At 45.3% G+C, this 19884-nt stretch overlaps 2 protein-coding genes across 3 annotated transcripts; both read left to right on the top strand.

The window, feature by feature from the left end:
- The first annotated feature begins 499 nt into the window (after nucleotides 1–499).
- camlg (calcium modulating ligand) lies at nucleotides 500–3801 on the top strand. Its single transcript, XM_030360248.1, has 4 exons — nucleotides 500–816; nucleotides 1032–1495; nucleotides 1934–1999; nucleotides 2231–3801. Exons 1-4 carry the CDS (start codon nucleotides 660–662, stop codon nucleotides 2420–2422), a joined length of 879 nt encoding a protein of 292 aa, XP_030216108.1. The 5' UTR covers nucleotides 500–659; the 3' UTR covers nucleotides 2423–3801.
- A 2182-nt stretch (nucleotides 3802–5983) lies between these two features.
- On the top strand, nucleotides 5984–19731 carry ddx46 (DEAD (Asp-Glu-Ala-Asp) box polypeptide 46). 2 transcript variants are annotated; one of them, XM_030360215.1, is made up of 24 exons: nucleotides 5984–6143; nucleotides 6371–6553; nucleotides 6693–6815; nucleotides 6977–7000; nucleotides 7220–7301; nucleotides 7507–7675; nucleotides 7857–8179; nucleotides 8272–8376; nucleotides 8783–8948; nucleotides 9264–9384; nucleotides 9661–9836; nucleotides 10454–10575; nucleotides 11479–11557; nucleotides 12471–12553; nucleotides 12918–13082; nucleotides 13281–13443; nucleotides 13931–14124; nucleotides 15249–15386; nucleotides 15626–15775; nucleotides 16528–16743; nucleotides 17199–17417; nucleotides 17990–18134; nucleotides 18497–18570; nucleotides 19231–19731. In XM_030360215.1, exons 1-24 carry the CDS (start codon nucleotides 6115–6117, stop codon nucleotides 19276–19278), a joined length of 3297 nt encoding a protein of 1098 aa, XP_030216075.1. In that variant the 5' UTR covers nucleotides 5984–6114; the 3' UTR covers nucleotides 19279–19731. The 2 variants fall into 2 exon arrangements, with proteins under 2 accessions (XP_030216075.1, XP_030216076.1); XM_030360216.1 differs by lacking the exon at nucleotides 6977–7000.
- Nucleotides 19732–19884: the final 153 nt, after the last annotated feature.

The raw sequence follows: 19884 nt of genomic DNA, 5'->3' as shown, positions 1-19884 counted from the left end.
TGGTGATTTTAATATGAACAAGGTGAAATGATACTAAGGAAATAAAACATTTGGGACTTTTTAAATGTAGTTTGTATTGTTGGTAAAAACAGATGCAAAAATGTTTTCTAATCTGCATACACTTTTTGTTCAACATCAATGACTACATTTCATAAGGAATGTGAATGCAAATGCTTTTCAGGATGAAATACTTAAATCTATACATTTTTAAAACGTGGGGTTGTAGATTTATTTTGTGTTAAAGGTTGTATCGGACTGCAATGAGTTATTCAACCTCAGAATAATTTCATTCCTCTAAAAGGAATTTACAAAGCATTTCCTAATCAGAACCTATTTTATAATAAAAACATATTAGTTGACAGATGGCATTGATGTGTTACGATTAAACCAGTAAATATTTAACATTTGTATAATTAAATAATTCCTTTTGACTGAAATGTACAATTCATTTATTCATGAGGGCTCCTGTGTCTGACATCGCCCTTTCTTCATGCGCGTGTATCGAAAATCCTCGGTGGCGCGCATCTAGTTGGCGTCATCATTCTGCGCCCTGGCTCAGCCGACGAAGGATAGGCTCCGTATGCTGTTGATCGTAGCCTGCATTGCCAATTATTGTTTTGTAAGCACTGTGTGGAAGACATCCTTTGATTCATTCAACGATGGAGTCGACCGAAGATAACGGACAAACAAGCACCGAAGAGAAGACTTTATCTGCAGCCCAAAGGAGAGCTGAGATCCGCAGGAGGAAACTGCTCATGAATTCTGAGGACAGAATGAACCGGATAGTTGGTTACACAAAAATTGAACCAGAGAGCGGTATGTCATGATTGATACTCTAACGTATATTTGGTTATTGCTATTATAATATAAAAGCAATATTTGTGTTTCGCTTTCATCGCCAAGAACTGTCACACTGACGTTTAAATCATTTGAGCTGCTTATTGGCTCTCGGTTTTGTCCCCCACGTGAGAATATATGTATTTATTTGTACTCCTGCCATACCTGATGTCCCCATCCTGTGGTCTACGCAGCTGGCACCCCCCGACGTCCAGCAGAGCCCAGGTTTCACCTGGATCTAGAACGGACAGATCCGTGGCCGGCCAACTCCTCCCCAAGGCCTTCTCCCTTCCTCCAGGAATCCGCCCACTCCCGTAGTTCCACCCCAGAGAGGAGAGGCTCCCCGCTGCCAGACCTGGGGGATCCCGTGGGAGGGAGCCTTGAGGACTTGAGAGGAGTAGCAGCAGGGGTTCGACAGAGACCCAGGGGAGAGAGGCCTTCAGACGATCCAAGTGGCTCCCCACGAAGAGGTCTACAGACGTACCTGTCTCGGTTTGATGATGCCATGAAGCTGCGTGGACAGCTGGCAGTAGCCAGTGAGAAAGCGGCCGAGGAAGGGGATTCAGAGCCGGAGGAGTTCGATGTCTTTAGGATGTTCAGGCTGATCGGCAGCCTACTCCTGGCTGTGTTTGTTAGGGTCTCTGTCTGCCAGTACCTGGTGAGTCCGGGCCACTGCGAGTGCACAGGTTCCATGGGCTGTTCCCATCAGTGATGAATTTATTGTATTACAATCTGTAAACAGAAAATAATTTAATGAAATACTCGTACAAAAATTACATTAGCAAAATACCCATTAAAGGTATTGTAGATCATTTATTTTAGAAGCATTTTTAGATAATCTGTTCTGAAAGTCTCTTTACATCCAGACGGTACTAAATAAATCAAATGCTCTGCCAAAAGAATACGATTACGGAGGTAATAAGCCCTTACAATCGCTGCATTCTGCCCAAAATGCCTACCCTACCCTTTAAGAACAAGTATAATTATGTAGTCTGTGTTTTGGTCATTTTATAATACTTGTTGGTTAGATGGGTGCAAGCATTGGCTGCTACATTGTTAATTTTACTAATCACTTTTTTTTCTTTCTACTTTCTAGTCAATTTTCGCTCCCTTTCTTACCCTGGAACTTGCCTACATGGGCTTATACAAATACTTTCCAAAGGTGAGTTGCCATCTTATAAACGTCACTCCTTTTGTGTTGTTTTCGTACATACCTCAAGTTATGTACATTCGTGATTGCTTGTCAAATATTTATTTGCAAGAATCTTGGTATTTTCGTACGACGAAAATACACTCAGCAGCTAGGAACCCCTTTGAGGAACACTTGACCATTGGTTTGACCAAATTGTATGTTATTGAGTCTGACCTACCTGACCTTTAACCTTTCCCACAGGTGGAACGGAAGCCCCAGTCCACGGTACTGACGGCCGCCCTGCTTCTGTCGGGGATCCCAGCGGAGGTCATCAACCGCTCCATGGACACCTACAGGAGGATGGGCGACGTCTTCGCCGACCTCTGCCTCTACTTCTTCACTTTCGTCTTGTCTCACGAGATTCTCCTCATCGTTGGCTCAGAGACTCCGTGATTGGCGGGGGGCAAGCTTAGTTCCATCCTCCTGTCTACTTCCCCTCCCCTTTCCTGATTTATATTGGAACATGCTATTTTGCGCCTGGCTACTAGTGTTATAATCAGGGTGGAGTGGCAGCATCCTGCGTGTGGGCACAAGCCAAGCCAACTAGTTAAGATGTAAATAAACTGGAAAGTGAGCTACTGCTTCATGAATGTTCCTTGGAAGCTCCAGTGGGATGTTTGTTTCATAGATAAAACTGGATGCATTCACATAACACATTTGGTCTTTCCATTGACTAGGCACATGCAATACTTCTCCACACAACTTTGCTCTTCAAACCAATCTTGGTAGATAATTTGGACTTTGCTCGAAACACTGCAGTCTTTATACTTGCCATACCACCATGAGTAATATTTTGTTTCCTATTTCAAGGTCCAACAAAAGGTTGAGGTTGTGTGTAAAATATGGGTTTGGAATTTCTTAAATTACAGTAAAATAATTGCTCTTACATCTTACCTACAGCACCTTTTAACTACGGTAGGTTCATTCTTAATTAACCACCAACATGGAACAATCGCCTTTAACAACCGTATTTAATTTATTTATTTAATCGTTCTGTAACTACTTTCTTGTTTCATAAATGGGTCACTTGGCCAAGGGCTCTGGCCACCTTGATCAGCACTGCTGACTCAGCAGTAGGTCTGAATCTGAACTTTTAAGAACAACAAGGAACAAGCGTTCACATTTTATTTATCAGAGACTGATGGGACTTCTTTTCCAAAGAAGATATCTATGCTATACTGTATGGCATTGGTCATCGCTTTGACTGATCTTACCTACATTTGGATTCTATATATAATCTTCCCTGACTAAACCCAAAGTAACAGTTCTGGCCAGGTGGTCCTACTGCTTCGTCCAAAAACATTCCTGTCTGGGATTAGTTCAGACAAACCTCTCCAAAATGCTATCATGGCAGTAGGTTAATCTTGACGTCAAAGGGTCGTGTGTGGGATGTATTTATTTAACTGATGAATGCTTACATATACAATTAATGACCATACATATATTCATGTAGCATACTGGAATGTTCAATGTTTTGGGTGAATGTATGTACGTCTGTTTTGCTTTTCTGTGTGTGGCCGTTCAGTATATATCATATTCAGTGTGAGGCGGATTAGGTATGCTCATCTATCTGGTAATAAAAGTTAATGTAGTTTGTTGCTCTAAACCAGCCTGGCTCATATTTGTGTGATATTCCAGTCAATTACTTCTGACTGTTTTTGATAATGTGTATAATTGTGAACAACCGTAATCGTTTTAAGAACTATCGTACAGTTTGCTTTAAAACAATTTAAATGAAGGCAACCAAATAAAGATGTGGCTGGCGACCATCAGCTCTCATGTTGTTTGTTTTACCATGTTAGGCAATTAAGGTTGGAGACCAGAAGCTTCAAAGAGAACACTAGAGGTAAAATACAAAAATTAGAATATCGTGCAAAAGTTTGTTTATTTCATTAATTCAACTTAAAAGGCGAAACTAATATATTGTATAGACTCATTACATGCCATATGAGCCTGGCATGTGAGCCTTTATTTATTTGTTATAATTCTTATGATTATGGCTTACAGTTTATGAAAACCCAAAATTCTATTTCTCAGAAAACTTGAATAATGTGAAAGGTTCAATTTTGTAGGCTCAGTGTCACATCTAATCAGCTTATTAATCCAAAACACCTGCAACGGGTTCCTGAGCTTTTAAATGGTCCATCAGTGTGGTTCAGTAGAATTGGCAATCATGGGGAAGACTGCCGACCTGCCAGTTGTGCAGAAAACCATTACAGTTTATTCAAACCCCAAATTTAAAATCTCAAAATTAGAATATTGCATGAAATCAATAAAAAAAGGATTTTAAATACAGAAATGTTGGCCTTCTGAAAAGTATAATCATGTGATATGTACTCGGTACTTGATTTTGGCCCCTTTTGCATGTATTACTGCCTATATGCGGCGTGGCATGGATCCTTTGAGCCTGTGGCACTCTTGGCTGGAGGGAAGGGACCACAGAGATCCCTTTATCTCTTCAAAATAGTTTGTGTCAAAACTAATGATATCCCAAAAGGGCTTGTACTTTAGAATGTATCATAGGATTTTTTGGTTGGCAGTTGAGCTGAGGAAATGCTAATGAACGTAAATACACCTAAATTCACAGTCTGATTGGCCTCTGTGATTGTTGAGGCTGAAAACCTATTGCACATTGACTGATCAGCACAGGTTATAATTGCCATCACCACACAAACTCAAGGAGATTTCCTGGATGGCCCAGTGTAGCAAATGTCAATGCCACAATCCACGTAGGGTAATTCTTTCGGGTTCCCTCAGATAAAGGATAGAGGTGGTAGTATTGAAAAGTTGCAGTGTTTATTGCAAAATTGTTTCATACTGAACATGGCAAGGGTGCTCCGCTGCCATGCAGGAGATCTCCCCAGTGTGTGTGGAGATGGCTGGCCTAACCTGTGCACACTGATAACTCAATGGGCAGCCTCACCCAGCACCAGAGTCCAGAGTCCAATCAGACTCCGCCATGTAAGGCTGCTTAAACCTGCCATCAGCTCCCACTATCTTTGGTTGGAGGTTGGAGATCACGCCCCTTTTTGTGCCTTTTCAAGATGGGTAGAGATGCCAAAATCCATACACATGGTCAGCCGGGTCCCAGAAATGACATCAGAGATTGGTATTGCTAGCCCTTGCCCATCTTTTTGACGGAGCCTCCCAGTGGTGGGGCCCGCGAGACCTAGTCCATCAGAATGGGGTGTAAAAGGCCAACCTTGAGATAAGAGGTACACTGCCCTGAGACTTGATAACCTTGTTCCAGGGCCTGACTGGGACCCCCAGACCGAACCTTGGCACTCTTTTGATGCTTTGTGAATCCCTTCCAGTGCCTCTAGCCCTTCCAGTCGGGCTAGAGGCACCGAACATCATATATATCCCCAGGTCTATAGCTCATTCCCAAGTGTCCATAACTTCCTTTAGGATTTATAGTATATTATCTACTCATTTATTTAAACCTTAATGCCCCGATTCATATGAAAGAGATGGCTCTATCTCCTAAATAATTCTGTGCCCCCACATACATGGAACCGTTGGAATGGATTTCTTTCGGCGGAAGCAAAGCGCCCATAGACCTCTGTTTTGTCCCACTAAAACACGTCCTCCTAATCTGTCATAAAGAATAATAAATGTCATCTTTGGGTCTTCAAACAGTAGATATGGGCCGTCGTTTAGGTGGGAGGACAGGCCGGCTAGCAGGGCGAGTACGGTTCTCTTGCATACTTCAGGGCAAGTATTCAGAAATATGCAAGTGAACAGAACTTGCCCTGGTTGCAGCAGTGTAAGTAATATTAAGAAGTATGCACGCAAAACCTCCCCGCACCGTTAGGGCCTTAACCTCAACATAACCCTAACCATAACTTGAAACCCAATCAGCTGATCTAGGTCAAGTTCCGCCCACTTGTCTCTGCAGCGAGCACCACGTGGCCAGCCAGGTGACGACACCACTCCTCTGTGTGCTTGAGGCCTCCCGCCACACGTGGCGCACAATGCCGTCCAAACAACTTGGACTCGTCGCATGAATTACACGCAGAAGCAGTCTCTTGGAGAGAACATCCGTGGAAGTTTGTCAATAAACTGCGTTCTATCATCGTTTCCTCATGAAAACCACTATGGGACGAGAATCACGGTATGGCTGAATTGCGCAGCCCGTTTTCTTATGTTATTGTGGTTTTAGTCAACGCTGAGATATATATTATAAAGTGCGTTTGAATGGCTAACATGCATGCTAGCAGACACTTCTAAACGGACGAGGAGCTAAAGCTGACAACCTATCAACAGAGCGCGTGTAACGTATGTAATTTGTCTATGTCATTGCACACGTGTTCTAACAGAAGGATCTTATTTGATCCGCAGGCATTACAGAAAACGGTCGTCCTCCAGAGGCCGGTCGGGTAGCCGGTCCAAGAGCCGCTCTCCGGACAAACGATCCAAGAAGGAAGACCGCTCCGGGAACCGAGACAAGGACCGTAACCGCAAGGAGCGTTCCCGCAGCCGGGACCGGCGCAGGTCGAGGTCCAGAGACAGAAAGCGGCCCAGGTCTGTATTCGGAGTGAAGTGTGGTGGTGACAAAAGTAATGTATTGTAACAATAATATGGTTTACCACTGCCCAGCACCCCGTTCGTGTAACTTTAGGCATTGTATGCTTTATTCTCATTTAACTTTTGTCTTAAACAGGCGCTCTAGGAGCAGGGAAAGGAGACGGTCTAGAAGCAGAGAGCGGAAGAGGTCAACCAGTCGGAACCGGGGTCGTAGGTCTCGAAGCAACAGTCCAAGCAAAAGCAGGAAGACTGATGAAAAGTAAGATTTGTTGTAATCAGATCTGGCGCGACTCAACCTCAATGTCCATTACTATTCCATGTGGTTGTTCGACAGTGGTTCTGTGACGCATCAATAACGATTCAAACTGTAGCAGAGTCAAGACTAATGTTGACTTTGCATGCTGAAATTGCTCTGTGCAGGTTGGAAGGTGGAGATAATGGTTTGTGAGTATCTAGGAAAGCAGATCACCCATCCATCCATCACCCAGAGCATATAGATTTCACAGGCTGTTTGACCACCCATGCATGTACTTACAATGCATAATTCATGTTTTCCTTTTGGTTTTGTTCGGCCTTGGTTTCATTTGATTAAGATATTTCATAAGTCATCCAAACTTTAACTTGTGACGCTGACTTGTTATGTTCTTGTGATGTCTTTGCCAGGTCTAAGAGCAAAGAGAAAGAAATTGATGTCTCCGAAAAGAAAAAGACAAAGGAAGAGAAAGAGGACGAAAAAGTTGAAGATGTAAGTTGGAAAGCAATGTTTTCATTCTAGTTTTGTAAGTGTATTTCTAAAGAAGGGCAACATTTTAGACACAAATAAATGATGTTAAGTAATAGGGTAGGCTCTTCCAATGAGTACCTGAAGGTGCCATTGTGAGCCATCATATCTATATAATTATGAACTCACAGACCATTGATCTGTTTGTGTTTTGTGCATGTGTTCGCAGCAAGACTTTGACCAGAATAAGCTGGAGGAGGAGATGAGGAAGAGGAAGGAGCGTGTGGAGATGTGGAGGGAGGAGCAGAGGAAGAAGGCCATCGAGAACATTGGCGAGATCAAGAGGGAGCTGGAGGAGAGGAAGCAGGGCAAGAAGTGGAGTCTGGAGGACGATGAAGGTAGGCAAACGCACCATGCATCCATCCATCCATCCATCTCATTAACCGATAGGTCTCTGCTGTTCCTGGTGCAGGCATCTATCCTAGCAAACCAATGACCTGAGTCTGGGATAATGCCCAACTGCGTCAAAACAAGATACATTCTGAAAATTGATTGTTTCTTTAAAACCTTCCTCCTAAGATGACGATGAGGAAGGAGGTCTCATTCCCATGGAAGGAGATGAGGAGGATGAGGAGGAGGAGGGTGAGGGCAAGGAGGAGAAGAAGGAGAGCGAGATGAAGAAGGAGAGCGAAATTAAGAAGGAGAGCGATGTAAAGCAGGAGAAGCCCGAGGAAGAGGTGGAGGAGGAGAAGAAGGAGACTCCCATGGAGCTGGAGGAGGAGGCGATGGAGGAGGAAGAGGAGGAGGAGGAGGATGATGTGGACCCCTTGGATGCTTACATGGAAGGCGTGAAGGAGGAGGTGAAGAAGTTCAACATGGGAGGCATGAGGGGAAACGACAAGGTGAGCTCGGAAGGACGTATGATTTGGAAATCTTAAATTCTCTGCATGGGTTAATTTGCAATAAAAAAAATGTTCCATTCATTTTTGTACAGAGAGGCATGATGGTGACCAACGTCACGGTGGTAAAATCCAAGAAGGGGTCTCTTACCCACAAGAAGAAGGGCGAGCTGATGATCAATGACCAGGATGCCATGGAGGTGAGCGCTCCTGAGTACTAAAACAAGCTAAGGACCGGCATATCATTATCTCTGATTGAAGATGCCAATTCTGTCTTGGCAGTGCACCTGCACACTCAGAATTTGTAGGACCCTAACAGAGATTACTCCTTTTGAACTAAATCTAATTTTAAATTAAACAAGTTTTGGTTATTATGATCAATAGTGAATGATCAATAGTTCCACTGATTGTTTGCTCTCCGGTGGATATGGATACGTTTTTTTTGTTTTATGTTACATAAACATCCATTTTGTCCAAGAGTTTTTTTTTTTTTTATTGGATTCCAATTTCTAATCAGCATTGCTATAAGACCATCCATAGTTGTAAGATCACTCAACCAACTCTTTGGCCTGGTGTTAAGATGCATGTGCATGTGTGTGCTTGCAGTACTCCTCTGAGGAAGAGGAAGTGGACCTGCAGACGGCTCTGACAGGCTACCAAACCAAGCAGAGGAAGGTGCTGGAGCCAGTGGACCACCAGAAGATCCAGTACGAGCCTTACCGCAAGAACTTCTACGTGGAGGTCCCCGAGCTGGCCAGGATGACTCCAGAAGGTTGGTGCCGTTGATTTAAATTAAAAAGTCCCAGCAAAGGCCCCTCATAGTGTAAAGGCTAGAGTTTGTACATCACTCGTCATTAACTCTTAAACCATCTTGAAGGGAAACCCTCTGCATTAAGCTGCCTATGGACAAGTGTTGCGAATTAGCACTTGTGCTAAAGCACTTAAACAATGCATCTGGTCTGTCCTATTGCTGTGTCCATATCAAATAAACACTAAATGGTAATAATAGCTTTGACCTTACTGTGCTGATGTAAAGCTTAGAAATGCTTCCTGCTCTAACGCCGATGTGCCCTTTGGCCGTGCTCAGATGTGCACTGCTACAGGCTGGAGCTGGAAGGCATCACGGTCAAAGGGAAGGGCTGTCCTAAGCCCATAAAGACGTGGGTGCAGTGTGGCACCTCCATGAAGATCCTCAACGCCCTCAAACGGTCAGTCTGGATGAATTGCATCCCACCTCCGTTTGTTGCCAAAAAGCACTCCCGTAATAAAGGGTAGTGCTCTTCCAATGCAGGCTTTTTGGTGTATTGCGTGCATATTTTCATTGGTGTTGATGACTCAATAATCTCAAATGTATTTATTCGGACCGCCCTGGATCCTAATACATATGAATGTGGTTTTATTAGAGCCCACTGATCCATTCTATTAAGAGTACCGCTTGTGTTGTAATATATGCTCTACCTCTGTCTTTCTCTCATGGTGTCCAGGCACAGCTACGAGAAGCCCACCCCCATCCAGACACAGGCCATCCCTGCCATCATGTCTGGGCGTGACCTCATCGGCATCGCCAAGACCGGCAGCGGCAAGACCATCGCCTTCCTGCTGCCCATGTTCCGACACATCATGGACCAGAGGCCCTTGGAGGAGAGCGAGGGCCCCATTGGTAAGGGCCTCTTCTGGATTCACAATGTTAAAGTAGTACGGCTCAACCGGGTGTGTTTTGATCCGTCATGTCAAATAGATTTAAGTTGAATTGACAGTAAACGGTACAATACATTTATTATACAAATCTGAATTGTAGGATAACCTGCTTGAATCGTTTTCCCATAATAGTTTGGCTGAACTTCTGCTGAAGGTACGATTTGAGATTAACTTCATTTAAACAACCGAAAAGCATCTCTTCCCTATTTGTTCCCCCACCATGCAGGGTTGCATTCACCAGCCTGTGATTAAAGGGCTCGTTTGGGGGGGAGGGGGGGGGGGGGGGGGGTGGGTGGGTGGGTGGGTGAGTGAAAGGCTATCTTATTTCTTACCATTTCTGATCAGTTTAAACGTAAGAAAATATTTCCCCACATGGGATAGGAGCATTCTACAATCAAAATAGGCTAATACAGAGGCAGGCACTGCCCCTAGGAAACAGATAATCGCACAGTGCTCTTCACCAACGAATTCTGACAGTTAGCATTTCTAACAAATGCCACTCAAAAAGTCCTCCTAACGTTTCTTAGAGCATGTGTGAAGCCTCCTGTGTGATTGGCTAATGCGTTTTTCCTCCCCCAGCGTTGATCATGACCCCCACCAGGGAGCTGGCGCTGCAGATTGCCAAGGAGTGCAAGAAGTTCTCCAAGACGCTGAACCTCCGGGTGGTGTGCGTGTACGGGGGCACTGGCATCAGCGAGCAGGTACAACGCTGGCTGGCTGTTCATCACACGGAGGAGGGCTTTGCGCTGTGGGGTGAAGCCATCATGTGTGCTTCTATCATCCTAGTAGAGTAGGGGCGGACCGCGTCCAGCTCCTGGTCCGCCTGGTTTCAGATTTATTTTTATTAAGTTTCTTTTACTTCATTTTATTCGGAGTTATTTAGTACGTAATCCAAAAGAAACCCTGTTAAGAACCAGTACCTACATAACCTTTTGTACGCATCTCCACGTGCGGGACGTAAACGGCGCGTTCTAGCGCTCGAGCTGCTCGGACCTCCCCATGGGTTTAGTTCTCTAGCGCTCACGTAGATGCTCCCACACGCTCTCTCTGCTGCCGTTGCTCCAGCGCAACACACACACACGCAGCACCGGGACTAATTCCGCCGCTATTAACAACTGGCGGTGCAGACTCTGGAGAGTCAAGGTCGACACTCGCCTCTGATAGATTGAAGTCTTTGGAGACTTATGCTTCAAATGCACTCTCACACAAACAGACAGACAGACACACACCACTCCATCGCTGTCAACGGCAATCGATGATCCGGTAAAAAAATTGTAACGCACAGTGACTTTGAGTAATTTTATCTGATTACTGGTTTGGAAATAGTAACGCGTTAGATTACTCGTTACTGAAAAAAGTGGTAACGCGTTACTAAGTAACGCGTTACTGGCATCACTGGTCCTCTGTAACCCATACGAATGCTGTTGTATTGGCTGGTATTTTTTATATTATTTTATGGAACCGTTACACTCCTCTTTTAAAGGTGTGTGCCAACGTAAGGGTGCTATTTCTAATCCTATTTTCTTAAGCATAGCCCAACACAGAAAGTCCAGATTACGTTTGATGAAGACTCCTGTATTGTTCCCTTCCTTCCTGTGCTCTAGATCGCTGAGCTGAAGAGAGGAGCTGAGATCATTGTCTGCACACCTGGAAGAATGATTGACATGTTGGGAGCCAACAGCGGTGAGTGAGAGACCTTCTCCCCTCCGACCCTTTTATCTTTGTAAACACAAAATACCAATGCAGGACGTGTGAACCAATCACATGTTGCCCTGCGTAAGTTCCCACTACTAAACTGTTTACGTTTCTCAACGCCCTACCGGAAGATAAGGGCCAGGACAGGTAGGTGCATCTTGTTTTGCCTAGTAACTGAAGATAGGCCAGCATCAAGCTGAATGTACACTGCCTGCCAATGTATCCTCATGTACTTTCACAGGCAGTATACCGTATTATCCCACCGTGAGCTCCTTAATGCTACGCTGCAGTGTTGTCTGTTTGTGAAGCCCATTGACTAGTGCAAACGTAGGTCTTGCATACAGAAATCCCACAAAGGTCCGCGTCTTGCATCTGCAATATGGGAGTCTTCCCTGTGTCTAGAACCTTGAATTGCAGCAAGCAAAACAAGAGAAAGGGAAATCGGTTTTGTATCTTCCACACATGCGGGGTAATCTCTAATATGTTTCCCTTGTAGGTGACAGGGTGCTTGGCCACATAATGGTTGGTGGCTCCTTGTATTGTGTCTTGAGGCTGTTTGTCTGACTCTTAAAGTTCCCTCAGGCCGCTGAGATGGTACGCAAGACCACAGATACCCAAAGCAAAGGCATTTTAGAGGATAAGCAATGCAAAACATCTGCTATTTGTCAATTGTCATTTTGTGTGCAATTGAATATACTGTGCTGGAAGGAAATGCATTGGTTTTGAAGTATTTTAGCCAAGTATTAAATGTACTGTATATATTATCAGATTTGGTTGATCCAAGTATTGTAAGACTTGTTTAGATTGCATGCCTGTTGACCTGACGTATACAGTGTAGACGTGTGGCTCTGTATCCGGGGTGTCTTTGGCTGACGGCTGGTGCCTCTGCTCTTCCCTCCAGGACGCGTCACTAACCTGAGGAGGACCACCTACGTGGTGGTGGACGAGGCCGACCGGATGTTCGACATGGGCTTTGAGCCGCAGGTCAGCCGCGGACATGGGGGGGGGGGGGGGGAGGGGGTGGATAATGTACTTCAACCTGTGTTAAAGGGACCCTATGCTGGGGGGGCAGGGTTTGGGGAGAGTAGGAAGAGAGAGCGGGGACGCCAAACTCAGGATTTAGACTAGAGTTGAAGTCACAAAACGTAAATTTTTTATCGTATTAAAAAAAATGATTGACAGATCAGAGTGTACATATTAAATGATAACACCAGTACATTCCAAAACAAACGCTAAACACGTCCAAAACCGCAACCTCATCGCAATCCACAACCACAAGGACCCAACACAAGGACACCGTTTGGAAAAAGTACCCGCTAACCTTGAGCCTGACGCTCGTGTGCGACAGGTGATGCGCATCGTGGACAACGTGCGGCCGGACCGCCAGACGGTGATGTTCTCTGCCACCTTCCCCCGGGCCATGGAGGCGCTGGCCCGCCGCATCCTGGCCAAGCCCATCGAGGTGCTGGTGGGCGGCCGCAGCGTGGTCTGCTCGGACGTGCAGCAACACGTGGTGAGGGTCCCTGTGTGGGTCACTAGGGATCCCCGGGGGGGGAATCTTCCCTGATGCCTGACGCAACACGTTATTATGGCGACGGAATGGTCAGGGACCTCATGATACGTAAAGCGTATTAACCTCCACCATGTGGTCTCTCTCTCTTGCTCTCGCTCTCGCTCTCGCTCTCGCTCTCTGCTCCTCCATGATGTGCAGCTGGTGATCGAGGAGGACAAGAAGTTCCTGAAGCTACTGGAGATCCTGGGCCACTACCAGGAGAAAGGCTCCGTCATCATCTTTGTGGACAAGCAGGAGCACGCCGACGCGCTCCTCAAGGACCTGATGAAGGCCTCCTACCCCTGCATGTCCCTGCACGGAGGTCAGCCCGCGGTGTCTTCCTTATGTTCCCTCTCAGGGCCCCTACCTCCAGGAGTGGTAGGGGGCCCCTGCCTCCACGGGTTGTCGGGGGCGGGGCCTGTGCTGTAGTCTTTATGTTCCCCTCAGGGCCCTTACCTCCAGGAGTGGTAGTGGGTGGGGCCCGTGTTGTGTCAGGGCTTGGGTCTGTCAATGCCTTCATCCATGTGGGTCATCCTTAAGTCTCATGGCGGCTGCAGCCCATTAGCGATGGCAGCCGCAACTTTTTAACCAATGCTCTTTTTTTGTGACCTATTGGCTGAGATGAATAATCAGATGTAATACGCGGATTATATAAAATGTGTTCTTCATCGCGACACAGTGCCTCAGGATGGTTGAGGTCGTTCTACGTCCTTTAAAACGTAGTTTTGTAAGATGTTTCTTAGCCCAGATAAACGTCTATGACGAATAATCTCAGTCAGTTGACCCGTCTGTTGTGTCTGACCGCTCAGGCATCGACCAGTACGACCGCGACAGCATCATCAACGACTTCAAGAACGGCGCGTGCCGCCTGATGGTGGCCACCTCGGTGGCGGCCCGGGGGCTGGACGTCAAGCAACTCATCCTGGTGGTGAACTACAACTGCCCCAACCACTACGAGGACTACGTGCACCGCGCCGGGCGCACGGGCCGCGCCGGGAACAAGGTGAGGCTCCGGAACCATGGGGGGGGGGGGCATGTGAGGGATCCCTCAGGCCTTTGAGGGCCGGCAACATTCTAGCACCTCTTGACTAGATTGGATTATAGGAGATCTATTGCTGGGACTCTTCACATAACCATCGTGATTTTTCACACGCAGAGCGTGAGAGTTGGTTACAAAGATCAACAATATCTAAGAAGTCAGTCAAAGTCAGCTTTATAGTCAATTACTTCAAATGTACCAGAAATTTAAAGGAATCGAGAAGACGTTTCTCACTATCCCACGGTGAACCGATAAAGTGCACAGGCACAACAGATAAGACGAGACGATTCCTAAAACTGAAAGTAAAGTGCACCGCAGATAAGGCAATTTACTAATATTAAAAAGATGGACGATTAAATATAAGTGTCTGCTATGTATATTAGTAGCATTGGCAGGAAGTAGCAGTATATGTTTCTGTATAAGTTAAGTTGTGCTAGTGCAAGAAAGGCAGTCCCTAATGGCATCAAAAACTCTGTAAGATGTATTTGTAAACACTAATAATGCAAATAGTGCAAAAAGAACAGTCAGTAAAATAGCAGCCATTTCAGTCTGTATGGAATGTAGTAATAGTAACAGTGCAACCGAGTTTTTCAAGAGTGTTTTTCGGGGGGGGGGGGGCAAGTTACTTGATTTGGATGAGAGAATTATTAGATTTTATTGGTCTTATTAGTTAACCTAATCAATACACCTACAGTACACTTTTGCATGCCACTCAGAACTGGCTGGCGGGTCACATGACGCCCTTGGTCGCTCTCTGAGTTTAGCAGTACTACTAGTTGATGTTAGACAACCGATGGGAAACCTGGACCCTTCTTTTTTTTAAGGTGTACAGGTCTTAAGGGTTAACTTTCAGTAGTTTTATCCTCAAGCCTGTGGTTCTTATACTGCACCCACCAACGAGTGGGTGCATTGAAACATTTATTTATCGGACGTTTCTTTTCTTACGCTTTTATTTAAACTTCTTTGTTTTTGTCGTACTCGGCTAACCTTGGTTTGTGTACGTTTTCTTATGCCACCCTTTGAGCCACGATGGCTCGTACGGTGTATGCATAGTAGGCGTGTTGAACCTTGTCGCTCCGTTTCCCCAGGGCTACGCCTACACCTTCATCACGGACGACCAGGCCCGCTACGGAGGGGAGATCGTCAAGGCCCTGGAGCTCTCTGGGTCCCCGGTGCCCCCTGAGCTGGAGAAGCTCTGGTCCTCCTTCAAAGACCAGCAGAAGGCTGTAAGAACCCACTGTGGAACGCAATGAGGCAGCACAACATGGCTGGGAGATGCTGGTTTAGAAACTGGATACCATTGTGGTTCCTGGATGATAAATGAAACATTTATACATTTTTGTGTATATTAAATAGTTATCTACATGCTCATACACAATATTCTCTGACAGCCGAAAACTAGCCAGCTGTCTTCTATGCTCCAAACTTTAATCTCTCTCTCGCTCTCTCCTTCCCACGCCGCCAGGAAGGGAAGAGCATCAAGAGCAGCAGCGGCTTCTCGGGGAAGGGCTTCAAGTTCGACGAGACGGAGCACGCCCTGGCCAACGAGAGGAAGAAGCTCCAGAAGCACGCGCTCGGCCTGCAGGACTCTGATGACGAGGACGGGCCCCTGGATGTGAGTATGGACCACCTCCCCACCCCCAGAGAGGAGAGCTAGAGGTTACCCCTATTATACCACCAGAGTGGCTGGCATCAGGTTGGAGGGGCCACCCCCACGAGTGACTGATAGATCAGCCTACAAGTCTAATGGAACAGTCTCAGCTAGTGGTACAGTCCACTAGTTGAGCTGGTAGATGGAGCGATCAGTCATTCCTTTGGCTGAACACTCCCACATACTGCGGGTATGCGCACAGGCCCACCTCAGTACCGTATGTTAGGAGGCTTTGGTAAACATGTTCTGCGGAGGCATGTTTTGCGGAGGCTTTGGTAAACATTTAGCGGCATGTTTCAGACATGGGGGATCAAAGAGAAAATAATAAAAATAGTTTATTGGAACAGAAACTGGTTCTTGCCGCCTATCCAGTGTATAGATAAAAAAAATATATACGGTCCAAGATTCCCATTCCCCTGCCATCCTGTGATCAGCAATCAGCAGATCATGACTTTGGTGTTGGGCCCGAAAATGTCTATCTCTGCTATAGGGTGTATGTGTGAACGGTGTTTCTTTCTATCATTTGTGTTTTATGTTAATTGATTTGTCAGTGCCATTAATTGTTGACATGGCAGTCTGTCAAATAATTTCAAAACGATACCAGTACACCTCGGGGAAATACAGGGTCCCCCTTTATATTCCTATGGCTCAGTCCTCAAAACAACCCCACTATCGGTCCCCATGACAACCTGCCTGTCGCCCCTGCCCCTCCTCAGATTGACGAGCAGATCGAGAGCATGTTCAACTCCAAGAAGCGGGTGAAGGACCTCTCGGCGCCGGGATCCTCCGGAGGCTCGGGCGGGGCCATGTCCTCCTCTGGGGGGGTGACCAGCCTGGGCCCGCCCTCCGCAGGGAACATCCAGAAGCTGGAGATGGCCAAGCGGCTGGCGCTCCGCATCAACGCCCAGAAGAACCTGGGGGCCGAGGCTCAGGTAGGGCCCAGCGTCCGGCGACGAGCCCCCGCATGTCGGCTCTCTGAACGGGAACCCATCCTGGGGGCTCGGACTTCATCTAGTCCTAGTTATAGCCCTGTTATCAGACTAGTTCTAGCCTTGTAATTAAACTAGTTAGTCCTGCCTGTTGGACTTGTTATAGTCCTGATGTTGGACTAGTTATAGTCTTGTTGTTGGAGTATTTATAGACTACTAATTGTCCTGTTATTCCCTTTTTAAAGTGCTATTATTTCAATTTCAATTCTTATTTATGTTAATATTATAAGTCCTTTTTCATAGTCCGGTTATTAGTCTTGTGTGTGTGTGTGTGTGTGTGTGTGTGTCCCGATCTCTGCTGTTCTCCTCCTGATCTATCAAACATCCCCATGGCCGCCCACACACACCCAGACCTGTCGCTGTTGTCCCCTCACACATGCTCCGTGTCTTCCCCTCAGGACGTGATGCAGCAGGCCACCAACGCCATCCTGCGCGGCGGCACCATCATGGCGCCCTCGGTGTCGGCCAAGACCATCGCCGAGCAGCTGGCGGAGAAGATCAACGCCAAGCTGAACTACACGCCGGTGGAGAAGCTGGAGGAGGAGCGGCAGGCGGCGGAGCAGGCCGAGACGGTCAAGAGATACGAGGAGGAGCTGGAGATCAACGACTTCCCTCAGGTCGGTGGTGGCCCCCAACGCATGCTAATGCTATGCTGTGCTACACAATGCTATGATAGACACCGCCGCGCTACACAATGCTATGATATACTAACCAATGGTACGAGACACATCTTAGGAGACCAACGATTTCCCAAGGTCAGGTAGCCCCCTGCACGCACTAATTTACACACAACTGCACACATGCTGTGTACTTGGCCTTTCTTATTCATAGATGAATATATAGATTATTTATATCTCCTTGAGGAAAAGCACCTCTTTTCCAAGAGAGCTAATTGGCCACATCACACACTTGCAACAATAAAACCATAAATTTAAACATGTTTAAAAGACACAAGGAGCACAATTGTTGCTTTATTTCGAAGCTCATCCAGGCTCAGGGCGAATTACACTGTATCGTTGTGTGTATATATACTCGGTATGTTCCTCCAGGTCAAAACTTCTGTACCATTGTCTGGCGCATGGATCCTTGAAAGATAACGTAGTTCCTGTTGGCTTATGGGAAATGTAGTCAGAATTGTGCCCTTGATATAATCTGAGTCTGTTGCTGATGGTTGGGTCTTGCATTGCAGACGGCGAGGTGGAAGGTGACGTCCAAGGAGGCTCTCCAGAGGATCGGGGAATACTCTGAGGCTGCCATCACCATCCGGGGAACCTACTTTCCTCCTGGGAAGGAACCCAAGGAGGGGGAGCGCAAGATCTACCTTGCTATTGAAAGTAGGCGATGGGAACGCACACATCAGTCACTATGTTCTGTCCACTTTGATCTCTTTAATACCATCAGTGCATGGGTGGTCTCGTATGGAGGGGAACACCTTACTAGTGGAAGTCTTGTACGTTTGGAGGTGGTGACGTAGGCAAGGTTTTGCTTAAAAAATGTAATAATCGTATTGTGTTATGACAAACAAATACAATTAAATTAAACTGCAGAATGAAGATGTTATTTTTTGGGGGGGGGCAGGGTAGTTTAAATAACAGGTTTTGATTTTCAATAATTTGTAAACTCCCAATGAGGTGTGTTTTAGATATGGACCATGTGGTCAGTCTGTGTGTAATCGTCATTTTGTGTTTGTCTCAAGGTGCAAATGAACTGGCTGTGACGAAAGCCAAGGCAGAAATCACCAGGTTGATCAAGGAAGAGCTCATCAGACTAGTAAGTGCTATTAATTACACAATAATAATAATAATAATACACATTATTACAAATTGGAAAGTCTCAACTACTGCGCTATTCTATTTTATGGCTCTAAATGTGAAAGATGATTGGCCGAGAGAGGTTTTGCATTGTGGAATACTGCAGTTCTCCCGAGTGATTGACATAACACAGTTCCAGACGGAGGGAGGGGCTGAATTATGAATGATATTAAAAATGAAGCAAACATTTGAGTGCACAACCCCTTTTTTGCATGTTATATTTATTTAGTTAAAGAAATTATAGCAAAGCTTCTTGATCTTTAAAACAAATGCATTTTGCCCAAAAGATAACCTAAGTCTATTAATTATTGTTTTACAATGGAATCAACCGATTTGTATGGTTGTAAAAAATAAATTAAAAATCTTAAGGGTGGACTGATTTAAAACCACAATTTCTCGCCGTTTATATGATCTATTCTATTCTTAAACACTATAAAGGTGTGTAAAGAAGGGGGTTGTTTTGTCGAAGAAGCAACAATCAGCGTTCTTGGAGCCATTGCTTTATGTACACACGTACTCTGTCTACTTAAAAACGTTATTTTTTATTCTAAAGGAAGAGATCAACAGTACAAGCCTTCTGCTAATGTTGCTTTTGTCTATTTTCATTTCTTCATTACAGCAAAATTCTTACCAGCCGACGAGCAAAGGGAGATACAAGGTGTTGTAAAGAACAACGTGTCCCCCGGGAGTTCAGCAGCGCGGCTTCATCTTCCACCACTTCACTTCAATTCGATGTTGCATTTGTTTCGGCACATTTTACACATTTTTATAATGATCCCTTCAATTGCAGTATATTGTTAAAATTGTCCCGTTTGCTTTTTTCTTGTCTTGAGGCTGTTTAACTTTTGTGTTCAGTGATGTTTTATCCAACCAGATATTGATTAAATTTAACATTTTACTTTGCAATTTCTCAAATTGCAATAAGTTCAGGTCAATGTAATTGTCTGCAATTCTTTGCTGAATGTAAGATATTTTTTTTAATTTCCTGTATAATAGAAGTTTGGCTGTCTTCCGTAGGCTACATTTTACTGGTCATGCAACATTGTCAATGTATGGTGAAAATACAATGGTTTTACTTTCCCCAAAAATAAAAGTGATTTAAAAAAAAAATAATAATCTATTCCTAGTTCAACCAAGCCTCTATCTGTTGAATAACAAAGAAATCCTGAAAATATGATTCATTCTGGTTTTCTAAAATAAATTATTTATAAGATTTCCTTTTTGTATGACGGGAATAGGTATTAATGTTTAAAGGGCAGGGTGGGAACACACC

The sequence above is a fragment of the Gadus morhua genome, chromosome 7 (genome assembly GCF_902167405.1).
Source record: "Gadus morhua chromosome 7, gadMor3.0, whole genome shotgun sequence".
Taxonomy (NCBI): Eukaryota; Metazoa; Chordata; class Actinopteri; order Gadiformes; family Gadidae; genus Gadus; species Gadus morhua.
This window is presented reverse-complemented; position numbering and strand designations above follow the sequence as displayed.